The 14,521-nt window shown below is 36.8% G+C and overlaps 1 protein-coding gene across 1 annotated transcript; it reads left to right on the forward strand.

Moving 5' to 3' along the window:
* The first annotated feature begins 1,356 nt into the window (after nt 1-1,356).
* On the forward strand, nt 1,357-10,951 carry LOC139143803 (CMP-N-acetylneuraminate-poly-alpha-2,8-sialyltransferase-like). Its single transcript, XM_070714364.1, has 5 exons — nt 1,357-1,412; nt 1,910-2,071; nt 3,289-3,387; nt 3,985-4,563; nt 9,219-10,951. Exons 2-5 carry the CDS (start codon nt 1,929-1,931, stop codon nt 9,466-9,468), a joined length of 1,071 nt encoding a protein of 356 aa, XP_070570465.1. The 5' UTR covers nt 1,357-1,412; nt 1,910-1,928; the 3' UTR covers nt 9,469-10,951.
* The last annotated feature ends 3,570 nt before the right edge of the window (nt 10,952-14,521 follow it).

Here is a 14,521-nt window from a genome sequence, read left to right on the forward strand (position 1 = left end):
TGTCGATTCGATTTTTTAAACACAAACCATTTTTAGTAATCAATTATCTCATTAGAGTTTTTTTACTTGTGTTGAACTTATTTGCTAAGTTTTGATACATTTATCTTTAATTTTAAGTTTATGGAATACTAATACATTGTACATTACTTTTATACTATCATTTTGTCACGTAAATGGGCTATTGTACCAAGCACAGTGAACTTCATAATCGTCCATTTTGTAACTTTCCGTAGCCATTTTGGTTTTATGACGTCATCTTAATAATTAATTTGCATCAATTATCTGTTTTGCCTGTAATTTGGGGTGTTCATTTCAGTTCAGGTGATAAAGAGCTGACAACAGGCTTCATTAACAGTGTTTTAACATTTTTAGACAATGTTATGGCGGACATTTTGAATTTGGTCGGCCATTTTGGCTTTATGACGTCATCATAAGAATAAATTTGCATTAATTAAATGTTTTATTTATGATTGGGAATGTTTGAGCCAGTTTATTTATAAGAATAGTGAAAACTGGCTGAATAAACTGTATTTTACCATTTTTAAGCGTTATAATGGCGGCCATTTTGAATTATGACGTCATCGAGCCTTTCCGGTGGCCAAAATTTTTGGAGCAATAGCTAATATTGATCTACACACATATGTGAACCTCTGTAGTAAATTTGGCACTTTTGTCATCCGTGTAACGATCTTGCTGTTTTTTGTTGCTAAGCCACCTGACTAATATTACTGAAAATGGTTGTATTGCGATTTATATATTGAGTAGGCCCGTGGAACGTGTCATTTTAAGTGTGTGGTGACAAGGAAATTATGCTCATTTTTTCTACATTGCACTTATGCATGAATAACAACTTTCAGTTTAAACATAAATGTCTAATGGTTGTGGCTGATTCTCTGCTACTCGATCCAAAGCAAAAATAGGCCATCATTAAATTTTATGCTCCAACAGTAGGATTCTCACTATAAGTAAAAACCTCTGGTAACAGCTTTTAATAATATTTGAGTTACATAGAAAAATTCACAGGTGTGCACAAGATTTTGTTATTCAGCATTTACATGTACATTATGCGTTGGCGGATTCCCTGATTATTATGAATTATTTTACTGTAAATGTCAGTGACACCCCCATATTAGACGAATCAATATTCATCGCCGTTAATTTTTTAAGGCTCTATACTGTAGGTGTTAATGGATAAGAAGAAAACGTTTATTTATACTCACTGACACCTATTTACTGTTTTATTATAAATATACGATCCGACTCGGACTGGGAATGGTTTTTGTATAGCAGGCCTCAGGACAATGGTGGTCCAACGCAAAGTGGATTTGCAGTAACACCAATGTAATCTGACATATAAAAACAATCACATGTGACAACAGTTCATCCATATGGCGTAGATGGTTGTGCAACAGGTATGTCTATGGGCTATGATCCCGAAATATCACTAAATGGGGGGAGGAGGTCGAGTCTGAGGAAATTTACCCGATCTTCTATCATGAAAATACCAGGGTGAGAACCCTGCCATGTAAACCTAAATTCTACCATTGCTTGAATTTCGATGAGGTTATGGTTCGCGAAGAATGTACCACAACCAACTGAATCACCTTTAACATCTTTGTTTCAAATTGATGTCATCCCGATCTTCTCTATTCAACATCAGTTGAAAACATACATTTACGTTGCGTCTATGCACTTCCAAATGATGTTTAGAGTAGGCCTACATCGAGAATTTGGGTGATGCACTCTCGGCATTCTCCATGTAAATCATATCAATTTATTGGTATTAATATAAATGATATTCGTTGTATTAGTAAACTCATTGTTCATATTCATTTTACTGAAAATGTCGGCGTGACTCCCATATTCAACGAAACGAAATTCACCATTCAGTGATTCTTATTTGTTTCAGAAAACCTTTGAGGCCATTAATGGATATGAAGAAATCATTATTGCTACTCGCCTTATTTATGTGTGCCTTCTGCCTGTTAACAGTGGCAATGATAATCGGTCCAGCAGGGACAATATTTTTGTCTCACGCGTCAGTAAAGTCGTCGTCCAACGTTGGTCCCAAGTAAGTTTTCCAACATACACTTGAACACCTCATAGAAATATTAATACACACGGTGTTTTTTTTTGGGGGGGGGGGCATGGAAGATGGTACTATCAGACTTCTTACGACATACATACATACATACATACCTACCTACATACCTACCTACATACCTACATACATACCTACATACCTACCTACCTACATACATACATACATACATACATACATACATACATACATACATACATACATACATACATACATACATACATACATACATACATACATACATACATACATACATACATACATACATACATACATACATACATACATACATACATACATACATACATACATACATACTAACATACATACATACATACATACATACATACATACATACATACATACATACATACATACATACATACATACATACATACATACATACCAGGTACAGTATCTTCACCTTTTTTGCTTTGTATTGAAAGAGCAGGCAAATTTCACTACAACGTTACTAGAACAAGTAAATATGGTGCACCTTTTGTTTTTCGTTTTATGCAAAGTATATGGCCTGCATATTTTGTTTATCTTTTTCGGTATTTTGAGTATAAAACCCTGCCCTTGTACAAGATCCTGCCTTTTTGAGCGGGGAATTCCATAATAGTGTACATTCGCGCGTTAGACTCTACTTGGATCATGTTTCGAGGCGATTTTTCCGTTTCTTATCGTTAAAGTATGGAAGGCTTTGGTAAAGAGATCTATCATTTTGCGGAGGGTGCGCATGCGTTAACATCTGGGGAGTGTGATGAATCGTTATTATGAAGCAAGGGCTTTTTATGTAAATAAAAAGTTGAAACGGCGCTGCACAGCCATGACGACAGAAAAACCCGCGCATAGGCCGTAAGCTACAATTAATGCACCTACCCCAATAGGCACTGCTACCAATGCAAACTTCATTATTTCACTATCATATAAGCCACAGGAACAAAAATATAGTTATTTCTATTATTGCCAAAATGCATTCTTGTATTAGAATTAAGTGTAATTCAATCGGTTGTTTCGAGATACTTTACTATCAGAAGACAAATACATAAACACGCAAACAAACATACATACACAGACACTGAGAGGAAATAAATCGTATGTGTTGACAAAGGAGCTGGAGGAACTGATTCATATCTTAGCAAACATTTACTTTTTCTACTTATGCTATATTTTTGCATCTGCAGAATCAAACATTTCATCCGCACCCCCTTGAATCGAACTTTGGAACCGTGCAAAAAATGCCCGAATAATCTCAAGTTTGTAAACAGCCTTGAAGAACTACGGTAGGTATAGCACTTTCGACATCGATTATAAACCATTTCCCTGTGAAATAAAAACAGTTGGAGATAAATCATGAATAAAAAACACAGGAGTGAAGTAGCAGATCTATCAGAATGACCGTAAATTGTTGTATTCACAATATTTGTCGACAGATTAACTCTGACAGTATGGAATGTAGGTGGAAATATGCGCCAGTATTCAATGATCAATGGAAATTATTCAAGATTCTGAAATAAACTGATTTTATTCAAATTAATCAGTTAGATTAGTAATCAATGAATGAGACAATCAAACACCCATCGTTTGCTTATCGTCATATCAAAAGTCACAGGTCAACTTGCCCTAAGTATCTCTCCCACATGATTAAACAACGAGTAAATTTCTACTTCAGTCGGACTATTTTTGTTGTCAACTTTCAGTGCCCATATTTACAGTTCACCTGCCGTGTTTTACAAAACAGTGTCCTACATGCCCTTTAAGCTACAAAAAGTTTGATATTACTTTTTCATTTGAAGATCAAGTAAATAAAATCTTTTGGCAGTTTCTCTCATTATTTAGTTACTTATTTTATTAATATATTCATTTTTTCTTATTTATAGGGGTAACATTTCTACAGTTTTTAATCTAAATAATTCACTCGCCGTTTACAAAAGTCACGTAGTTCCAGAGAAAATGATGTTTAGACAGAGTTTCATGACAACCGGACAAAAGCCCACGGGAATAAACGGGGACTCCTTTGAAGATAACTTCTACACCATTGAGACTCAGAAGAGCTGCGCCTTGGTTGGGAGCAGTGGCATCCTCAATGGGAGTCACTGCGGGCGTGAAATCGACTCGCATGACTTCGTTATGCGGATTAACTTACCCGTCGTCGCGGGATACGAAAAGGAAGTCGGCCATAAAACGAACTTGACTGCCATAAACTCCAGCGTCTTTTATTTTCTTCGTAAATACTTAGAGGAGAAGGGTGAAAAGATTGAAAAATACCGTCACTACCTGGACTCTCTGAGATACTTGGCTAATTGTATTATATGGATGAACCATGACATTTCCAAACGTCCTTTTCGAATGTCGATTAAACAATTGCAGACCGCCCTGATCAAAACGATGGTTGATGCAAATTGCTCATACAGAGTAGCCTACTCTCCAGTTCCTACTTATCCAAAGCTGACTAACAGGTAATAATCCTATTCTGCAATCACAGTTTTTTTAACATGTCAAAATTTCTTCATATAGCACAGGTAGATGTGTTAGAACCGATAACATATCAAAGCCGATAACGTAGTAAACATTTACCGATAATGCATCAAATCAACAAATAACGTAGTAACGAACCGATAACGTAGCAATTTTTCTTAACCGATAAGGTATCATCAAATTTACCGATAACGTATCAATGAACTTATAACGTATCGGTAAATCAACTGATAACGTAGAAAAGTCAACCAATACCGCATTAAAGCAACCAATGACGTATCGGTTAACTGATAACGTATCTGATCAAGCGATTCATTGGGAGCGATAGATCTATCGATCGATCAATCTATCGATCGGTCATAAATTGTTTGGTAGATCGATCGATAGAACGATGGATCTATCAATTCGATAGAATGATAGATTTATCAATCAATAGATCGATCGAGATATTCTATAAATTGTTCGATAGATCGATCGATAGATCGATTTGTTATTACACTGTCTCTTGCCTGATTTATCTTTTTCTTCTATTTATTTATTTTATTTTTTTATTTATTTTTGCATTCCAACATTTTTACCCAACACAGAAACTGGCCAGCTTGGGATTATAACACAGTCATGCATAATACTATTGATCTCGATGTTTATCTACAAATGTTAGCGCATATGTGATTGGATAAAATGGCTGTTCTGAGCATTTGTAATTACCCCTAGGCCTATGTACTGGTCAGACATCATGTTGCCTATATAATAGTAGTTCTAAACATAGACAGTAGAGGGGGGAAGTCCCCCTCTACTGTCTATGTTCTGAACTAAACTACAAAAAGCTGTTACACTACTAAAAAGTTTCGTTTGAGACGCCATGCCGAGTTCCTTCTCAGTGGGTTCTAACATAGGGGTAGATTTAGAGCAGACGCTACAAGACAGCAAACGATACAGAAATTGTGTGACATACATTAGAATTGAACATTCATCTACATTGAAACGTTGAATATATTGTACAGTATAGCAGTCGAAAAATCCGAACTTCGGTCATATGTTTTCACCGTGATGTGACGCAACAAAATGTAGTAGCTCCATGCAAAATGACTCCATCGCCACGCTAAAATCTGGATGTTTCGCGACGAGAATATAGAGAAGCCGTCGGAAATGTTAGGGGGGGGGGGTGATAGAACTGCAACAAATCGACATCGAATTGTTCGCGTTGGTGACGGTCATATCGGTTCAGTCAAGATAAAAATACAATCAAATTTGCAACACACGTGGTTGGGCCGAAAAATCCACAAAAAATTCCACCAATCCACATAGTGGATCCATGGAGTAAAAAACTATGATGTCTCCTACATCATGGACAAGGTCTGTGCCTACATGGATTGTTAATACTAGCGGAAATGATTCAGGGTCAGTTTGTGTTCTCTAAAAAGTTGCCACAAGCTTTAACTAGGTGCTAATTGTATGCATTCAATTCCTCTCTAAAGAGAAAAAAATATCATGTTTTTCTGATGCACCATAGGTACGATGCTGTGTGGACCTTTGTGTACATGTTCCGTTCACTATGTTACCCTGCACCACAATAGAGGGAAACACTGTGGACGAACACAAATCACCGTACACAGACTTAGGTGGCTGCAAAGTTTGCAAGGACCAAAGACCAAATGTACAATAAAAGAAGGACCTCGGCTACTTCTTTGGCGTCTACACACGCGCTACTCCGCTCTGCATGGCAGGGCTATAATACGGCTACGGCGTAGTCATAGCCGAGCACTCTTGACTCATACCGGCCGTGGGGCTAATAGCTGACCATCGCGCATCGGTTGATACCGTGGCAGAAAATTACTTTAATAGTAACCTCCGTGACTTTATTTTTAGGTCACGCGTACGTCAGTCCAAGGAGGCAAAAAGTTCTCTTCTACCTCCATGGTTAGTCATGGAGCCAGGAGCGGAGCTAGTACCTCCATGCTATACGGCAAGCATTGAGAAATATCTTGGTCATTGCATGCTCATTGTGTTTCAAATGTCATTACACACGGCTTTTCTATAGGTCTGCATAGTTTTCCCTATTTGATGAACGTTAGTTTGTAATTGTAGGGAAATTAGTGAAACCAACATTATTCGGAATCGCAACTGTCCTACAAAAAGCATGGAGCTATCTCCATGCATGGAGCTAGAAACTTATCCATTTCTAGCTCCATGCTCCATACAAAGAGTAATCTTAATTCGCTGCCCACATGTGGGTTGTCATCCTGATGTAATAGCCATTAACCGGATTTCCATCGATAAAGTCTGTGCGTAAACAAGAAAAGTAAACTTATGAATTTTATAGACTCGGTGGGTATGGCCGATTTCTGCCAAATAGGTCGTAGCCACCACATCTAAATCTGTGTGGGGGAAAAGCTGTCATGTTAGCGTAAATTGCTACAAATTTCTCTGCAGAAAATCAATCGTGTTTCGACTGTTTTCATAGTAGTACGAACGTCTAAGTTGAAATGTTGCCAAACTACTGGAATTTGTTTGAGAAGTTGTGTCTAGTCTTGCCGTTGAAGCTATACAGTTGTAGTTTGGTAAAATTCGAAGAGATAGTATAAGTACTGATAAAACAAAGGCAGGGTAATGAACGGCTGTTGGTTTACACAGAGAACCCTATCGACTAAGAAAACTAGTCTGTGTATCGGTGTAGCAACATTAAGATCAAGTTAGTCGTTCCTCATGCAACAAAAGTTATACAGGCGAGTCGTGGGAATACTTTGCTTTGCATATAAATGTGATTATCACAAAATAGTTGTTGTTTTTTAAAAACGTAATCGGACCAGCTACAAAACGAAAGTACTTTTGTCCTTCGGGACTGTTTTCTGGCTCAAACAGACCAATTGCAACGCCCGCAATCAGGATTAACTTGCAAAATTAATATATTTTGATTACAGGGAATTCAATTGAACAAGGAGTCCATATTTACCTGTAATTTAATCCCAGGATGAGAGTTACATTGCCATTTTGATGTACTGATGTCGTAACGAAATTTTATGATTGGTCATGTTGAAAACTGTTTTCCAAGTCCTCCGAACTTAGAAAGTGCGTCGATAAAGACACTCACATGTGTGTGGTACCTTGAATTCATCCTGCAGGAATACCTTTTAATTAGGCTGCATTTCCCAAATTGATGAAATTCGATTTGTGATGTCTGGGTAATATAACGAAAACAATATACTTCAAGTATATGTAACTCTTAAGGTGTAATTGATTGATCAAGAAAAATCGGAAGATACAACACTCATAAATATTCCGTTACTTTACATTTTAATACTTTATTGCTTGATAAATACTTTATTGGTTGACTCGATGCATTATCAGTTGATTAGAATATTTATTCTTCAACGTGCACGTGATTACGTTATTGGTTGATTCAATACATTATTTGTTGATTTGATACGTCATTGTTCACTTGGCTACATTATGGGCTGTTTGATACACTAGTACACTATCTATCTGTCTATCTATCTAAAACTATCTATCTATCTATCTATCTATCTATCTATCTATCTATCTATCTATCTATCTATCTATCTATCTATCTATCTATCAATCTATCTATCTGTCGATAGATCTATCTATCCAACGATCGACAAGCGTACACCCCTCCCCTTGGAACGCAATAAAACTATTATATATTCATTCAATCTTTCAATCGATAGAACGATCGATCAATCGGTCGATCTATCGATTGATCAATGGATTGACCGATCGATAGAGGATAGATCTACCCCAATCAGTCGATCCAATACGTTATCAGTGTTTTCATACGTTATAAGTAAATGTATTGATACGTTATCGGTTAGGAAAAATTACTACGTCATCAGTAAATTTTACTACGTTATCAGTTAATTTGATAGCGTGACATTATCGGTAAATCTTTACTACGTTATCGGGTTTGATACGTTATCGGTTAGTTACTAGATTATCGGTTGTAATAAGGCGAGAAGGGATACAGCTATTGGGGGCATTAGGTTTCATATGAGTGAGGATTGCAGTGCTGTTATATGTTTACCTCGTACATGTAGAGAGACCCAACTAATTTTAAGGAAATAAAATCACTTTCCTGTCATCACAGCCTTCATTGTGTCTGCGAGGTGGATGAAGTTGTGCTGTTGTCGAGCTGAATCTAGCCCCGTACGCATCCCGCAGTCAGAGTACTATTTCAAAATGGCTGTCCCTGTTGTAAATTCTCGCAAATTTGGCATCTCGTTGTCAATTATTGACAACGCATTGAGTTCTCAAACATAAGCAGGCTGTGCAATCTTTGTATTTCAGAATAGCTACACATTATCAATGCTGACAAATCTACGCTGTTAAACAAACGCTCTGAGTTGTTTTCAAAATGTCGCCACCAAAACAAACATTATATACATATATATGTGTGTGTATATATATGTGTGTGTGTGTATATATGTGTGTGGGTGATATATAATTGCAGGTAGTTTTACTTTGTAATTGAAATTATTTGGTATGAGAGAGAGAGAGAGAGAGAGAGAGAGAGAGAGAGAGAGAGAGGAGAGAGAGAGAGAGAGAGAGAGAGAGAGATATGCTGTTGACATTTTTGTTATGGCAATGCCATTTATATTTTTCTTATCATATTTCATAGATTTTGGAATAAGACGACAGCAAGCGAAGGATTCGTTATGTTCACCATAGCCCCATTATTCTGCAAGGAAATCACACTGTACGGGTTTTGGCCTTTTCCATATGACAGACACGGTACCTACGTAAACCATCATTATTATCACGAATCTTTCTATAAGCGACGGAATATCACAATGACGGGTGAATTCGACATCTTGCAGGATTTAAACAAACGCGGGGTAATCAAACTCGTCACCGACAAATGCGCATGACAACGCTTACTGGTATTACATGCAGTCACAAGGGCGAACATCATCTAGACCATTTATGTGCTAATAATTGTATGTTTTCGTGGAAAGAAAGCATCTATATCGTCGTTATATTGAAAGATTCCCGAGAATATCAGTACATTCCTTTCGCAAAACTACTTAGAGACACCTGCTCATGTATTTTGGGTTTTGCTCATTTAATTTTCCCCGAGTCATCACAGTCAAATTTCCATTATTTGAGGAAAAGAATAACAATATATTTTGACACCGGTACACCTTCAAATAAGTCAAGCAAATATACAGTTGAAATTTATTTTACATTATTTTACTTTCTAATCATACTTAAATGAATCAGCAAAAACTAAATGACCGAAAACAAAATACATGAACAGGTAGCACATTTGATTATACTTATATGGGCGAGCCTGGATCTTGCTAAACATATAGAATCACACATAAGGTTTCAATAGGCTTTAATAATTGTGTGTCTTATAATGTTGTTAAATATAATTGTAGTTATTAGGTCACACCTCTCGATGCCCGGTCAAAAACATTGTTTAAGGTCGTGTTTATTGGATTCTGGATGGGTATAATTGTGATTTTTCGATGAGAAGTTTCTTGGAGTTTTGCATATTTACGATTATGCCGTTTTAACCTAGCATGTTCTGGCAATGGTGTATGGCTATGATTACTTTGCATGTCACGACGAATCAGCAGGATTGGAATTTCGAATAAGGAGAGACTTGAATTGACCTATACTGAAATTAGTTGCCAACCACTGGCGGTTTGACTTTAATGTTGCAATTGTTTCTTCTGTTTCTATCTTCATCACTCGGAAAATGTAGCTTAAGAAACGTATGCCGTGCTGAGTTGAATATAGTATTGTACTGTTTTTGTAACTTTCAGTTCATTTAGGAGTTCATCTTCCACTTTTAGTTGTTATTTTTTAAACGATGTTGTTCAACAGAAACTCGCTACTTTCATTTTTATTTTCCGTCTTAACATGATATCATTATATCTCTTATGGGAACATCTTAAATGAATGTCATATTAATGGTTCAAATACAATGTTCTGCACGGTATTTTTGAAAGTTAAATATTTTACTCAAAAATATGTAAAGTTTCATGATTGCTAAGCGGTCGTTGAAAATACTATGATTTGAAATAACGGTATTCTCTGATAGGATTAGTCGATACAGTGGGCTGAGAACCCAGTTTGCTTCATCAAGGCTTACAAAGCCCATTGTACGGTGTGTACGGTGTGTTAAACAACCCGCTGAATAAATTGCATTGCAGCAATTTTTTCACAAATTATGTATTTATGTGCCTATTCATAAATCGTAATGACCACTTGTACGGCATTTACTGTTGGTTGTGTTAGTGTCATTCATATAATGTCGAATATCCGAGTGTGGTAGGTATACTTCTTCTATATCTTCATTATATGTGGCAAGTTTCGTTAAGTTGGTCGAGTCAATTTAGATAAGTATCCCTAATAAGGAAAGTTCATTGAATATGCAAATTAGGAATTGGCTGAAGTAAAAATGCTTGATAAATTTCAATAATGTTGTATTACAGTATCTTCTATATATGTAGAACGTTTCACAAACTTTGGTCCAGTCAATTCAGAATGATATCCCTAATTAGGAACGTTCATTAAATATGCAAATTAGGATTTGGCTGAAGTTGAAATGTTTAATGACTTTCAATAGTGTTTAATCATAGTACATCCAATATCCATACCAAGTTTCGTCAATTTGATCAAGTCAATGCAGATATATATCCCTAATTAAGAAAATTCATTAAATATGAAAATAAGCAACTATCCTCTATGTCATCCCTGAATACCTTTCAGGGCTGATATATCTTGGTGTGATCAACAGTTGTGGTAATTCTCGTCAAATTGGGTTAGGATTAGTCATTCTCAATGTTAATCCGGTTTTTTTTTCTAAAATCATTAATTATGCAAATGAGGGAAAGTTAGCAAGCCACATCCATAAAAAACTAATCAGTTCTTGCCACTTGCTAAGTGAATCTATGTACTAGATTTGATTCTTATCTCATGAGCAGTTTTTGAGATATCGGGAGCACAGGCAGACGGACAGACAGACAAAAATACACACAGGAAGACAGACATCGCAGCGACATAAGCTCACGTGTTTAAACACGTGAGTTAAAAATAATCGGTTCAATAATCGGGGTAAGTTGTTGAATTTTCCTGACTGTGACCCCTGAAGAAGCACTCACACTTGTACTTTCACTATCACACATCGCACACAAACTTTATCGAAGCAATGAATGTACATCGCAAAAACCTATTTGAACTGAATTTAAAGTAGTAGCCATGATTACCGGAGCCGTTGCTACCGGAGACTTTTCTCGAATTGAAAAAGAAAATGCCAAGTAATCTCTTTTTGTGAGGTTACCGTGGCAACTAGAGCAGCTGGCACAACAGTTTTAGGCGCAAAACTTGATGAAACAGGATTTAAAAAGGGTCAATTATTCAAAAAATTATCAGGTTTAAGTTCAAAAAGGCATGAACGAGTTCAGAAAGCCATAAAACATCTCCAACTTGTTAGACACGTGAACAAAATGAGCAATCAAATACGTAATCAAGACGAAATCAATCACTATCTCTTAATCGGCAAAGTACAGGAACTCTTCCAAGTCTGCTCGTAAATGTTTCATCGATTGATCGGACGTCAAAGCCTATACAACTCGGTCTGGTCAGGTTTCTCTTCCACAGTAGTCCCACTTACGAGTGATGGTAATGCTTTTTATACTTTAGTATGTTTTGTATTCTAGCAGACTGGACGTACTTGAAAAGACCTTGACAATAAAACTTCTCCGCGGGTCATAGAATATTGAATGGAATTACAAAACTTAAGATATAAAAGCTCTTTTAGAATGCCATGTAATCATGCGTGATGAGATTTGTTGTGACGAACAAAACATTCTTCCAAAACCGTTTATATCTCATACAATTATCACGCGCCTCGAAAGCGAAAGACTTAGACTTTTGCTCAAAGTTTCCTTCATGAAACTTTCACCCATTCTCTTACCAAATCAACGATAAAAATCCGGGATTCACCGTGCAAAGGTTGGAATTAGCGAAACAAATTACCCAACATTTCGCGATATTTGAAATTCAAAATAGCCGCCATTCCTGTGTTAACTCTATTGGGAGAAATTAAACTTTGGATTATCGGAAAACTACACCGATGTTTTTCTTTCTCCAAGACCTTCAAAATGAACCCCAACAGGTGGTAGACCAGAAAACGAATTGTAGAAATTTAAGAGTCCGGATATCTGTCCCCGAGGCGCGTTCTACCTCAGCAGTTGATGTGCACTACACGTAATGAATCAGATCTAATCCAGCACATACATAGGTGGACAAACACAACTAAGGGAGACTGATCCCAATTCTAAATTAAATAACAATGATTAGCCACAATGCTCTCCTCACTGTCAAACACCTTCTGAATACGTTATATTTTAAAAGACAATACAACTCGGCAGAATAGGTTGCAGGTTGGCCAAGTGTGTCTTCTGAGAGACCCAAAAGTAAATGTTTTTTTTAACCTCAATCTGGTTTCTGTTTCCAACCAGACTGGTTAGAATTTCTACGGAGGAATGCCACTCAGGTCCAGACTCGAAAACTACAAACGAAATCAGGTAATAAAGAATATATATTTTAATTTTTTCAGTTATATTCCAAGCAAGTCTGGCCGGATCACTTGTGATGGCTCTTTTTGAAGCTCACAAAGTAGAAAAAGTTTTATTCGACTTAGTTTTGTGAAAATTCGAGAATTTGAATTTGCCGTGTCGGTATATATAGGATAATTTGTTACTTTAGTACAAAGTTGTAGGGCGACCTCTTGCTTTCGAAAGGGAATAGTTTAAAGTTTCCTCGCGGAAAGTTTGAGCAAACATGCAGGACTTTCAATTTCTAGGTAAGTACACTGCAAATTCTTCTGGCTTGAAATATAACCACTTGGTTTGTATGTGGCTTGCGGGTGAACCAGTTTGAAATATTTCGGTTTGCCCGCAATCCACTAAGATTTTTTGGTTTGCAGTCACGCCACCACAAAGAGTATGAATGGCATGTATTCATACCAATACATGGGTGGCTTATTATCAAGCCCGTCATGGCATAAATTTAAGCCGAATGGCTTCTTTTTAAGCCTTTCATAGTCTAATCTCATTGGTTTAAATTTGAGCCACTGGCATCGTTGGTTTGCTTATATACCGACAAATTCATTGGCTCATCTTTAAACCAACCACAAGTGGCAACTTTGTGAGCATGGTTTAAGTTTAAACCATCCATGCACTTGAAATTAATCGGCCTGTTTTCAAGCCATTGTCATGACAGTCACTGGTTAATATCTAAACCAGAATCGTACATCACGTCACTACATTGATAACAGCGAGGACGGTGCGCATCAATGCCTGCATTCAGTGCGACAGATTGATTAGCTTTAATTTTGTCGTACTGTACAATTTTGGGATGTTTTCAATTGAACATAAGATGTGAACTTGCTTCAAGTATGCGGGTACATAAATATCAAAACAATAATTTGAAGGAATTAATTGACAATACTGAAATAGTGTTGATCGCAAATGACGTCATTTTTCTTTCATTAACATGCAAAAATAAATGTTGGGCCTATAGGTCGGATTGTCTGCATTTCCCGCGAGAACAACGAAAGTAAAAACCACAATAATTTATGGCTCATGACGTGCCAAAAATATGCAAGCCAGATCACCGCTGATGATAATTTAGAGCGTTACGTATACGTGTGTCCACGCGTGACGTGTTTCAATAAAGTCAACGGTCGCGGTCATTACGTAACCTTTGACCCACGGTTCACCCTTTGTAACATTACGCTTTAACATAGTTCAATTTTACACAATGATTCCCCGAGTCAATGTGAACTTCGTTATAGATATTATATCACCGTGACATATGTAAGAATTATTGTACTTGCTGATTGATCGTACTCTTAAAGTGACCGCTGGCTAGTGGAATCCTCACCCTTCACTTCAAAGGGAGTGG

This window comes from Ptychodera flava, chromosome 11 (genome assembly GCF_041260155.1).
Source record: "Ptychodera flava strain L36383 chromosome 11, AS_Pfla_20210202, whole genome shotgun sequence".
In the NCBI taxonomy this organism is placed as follows: Eukaryota; Metazoa; Hemichordata; class Enteropneusta; family Ptychoderidae; genus Ptychodera; species Ptychodera flava.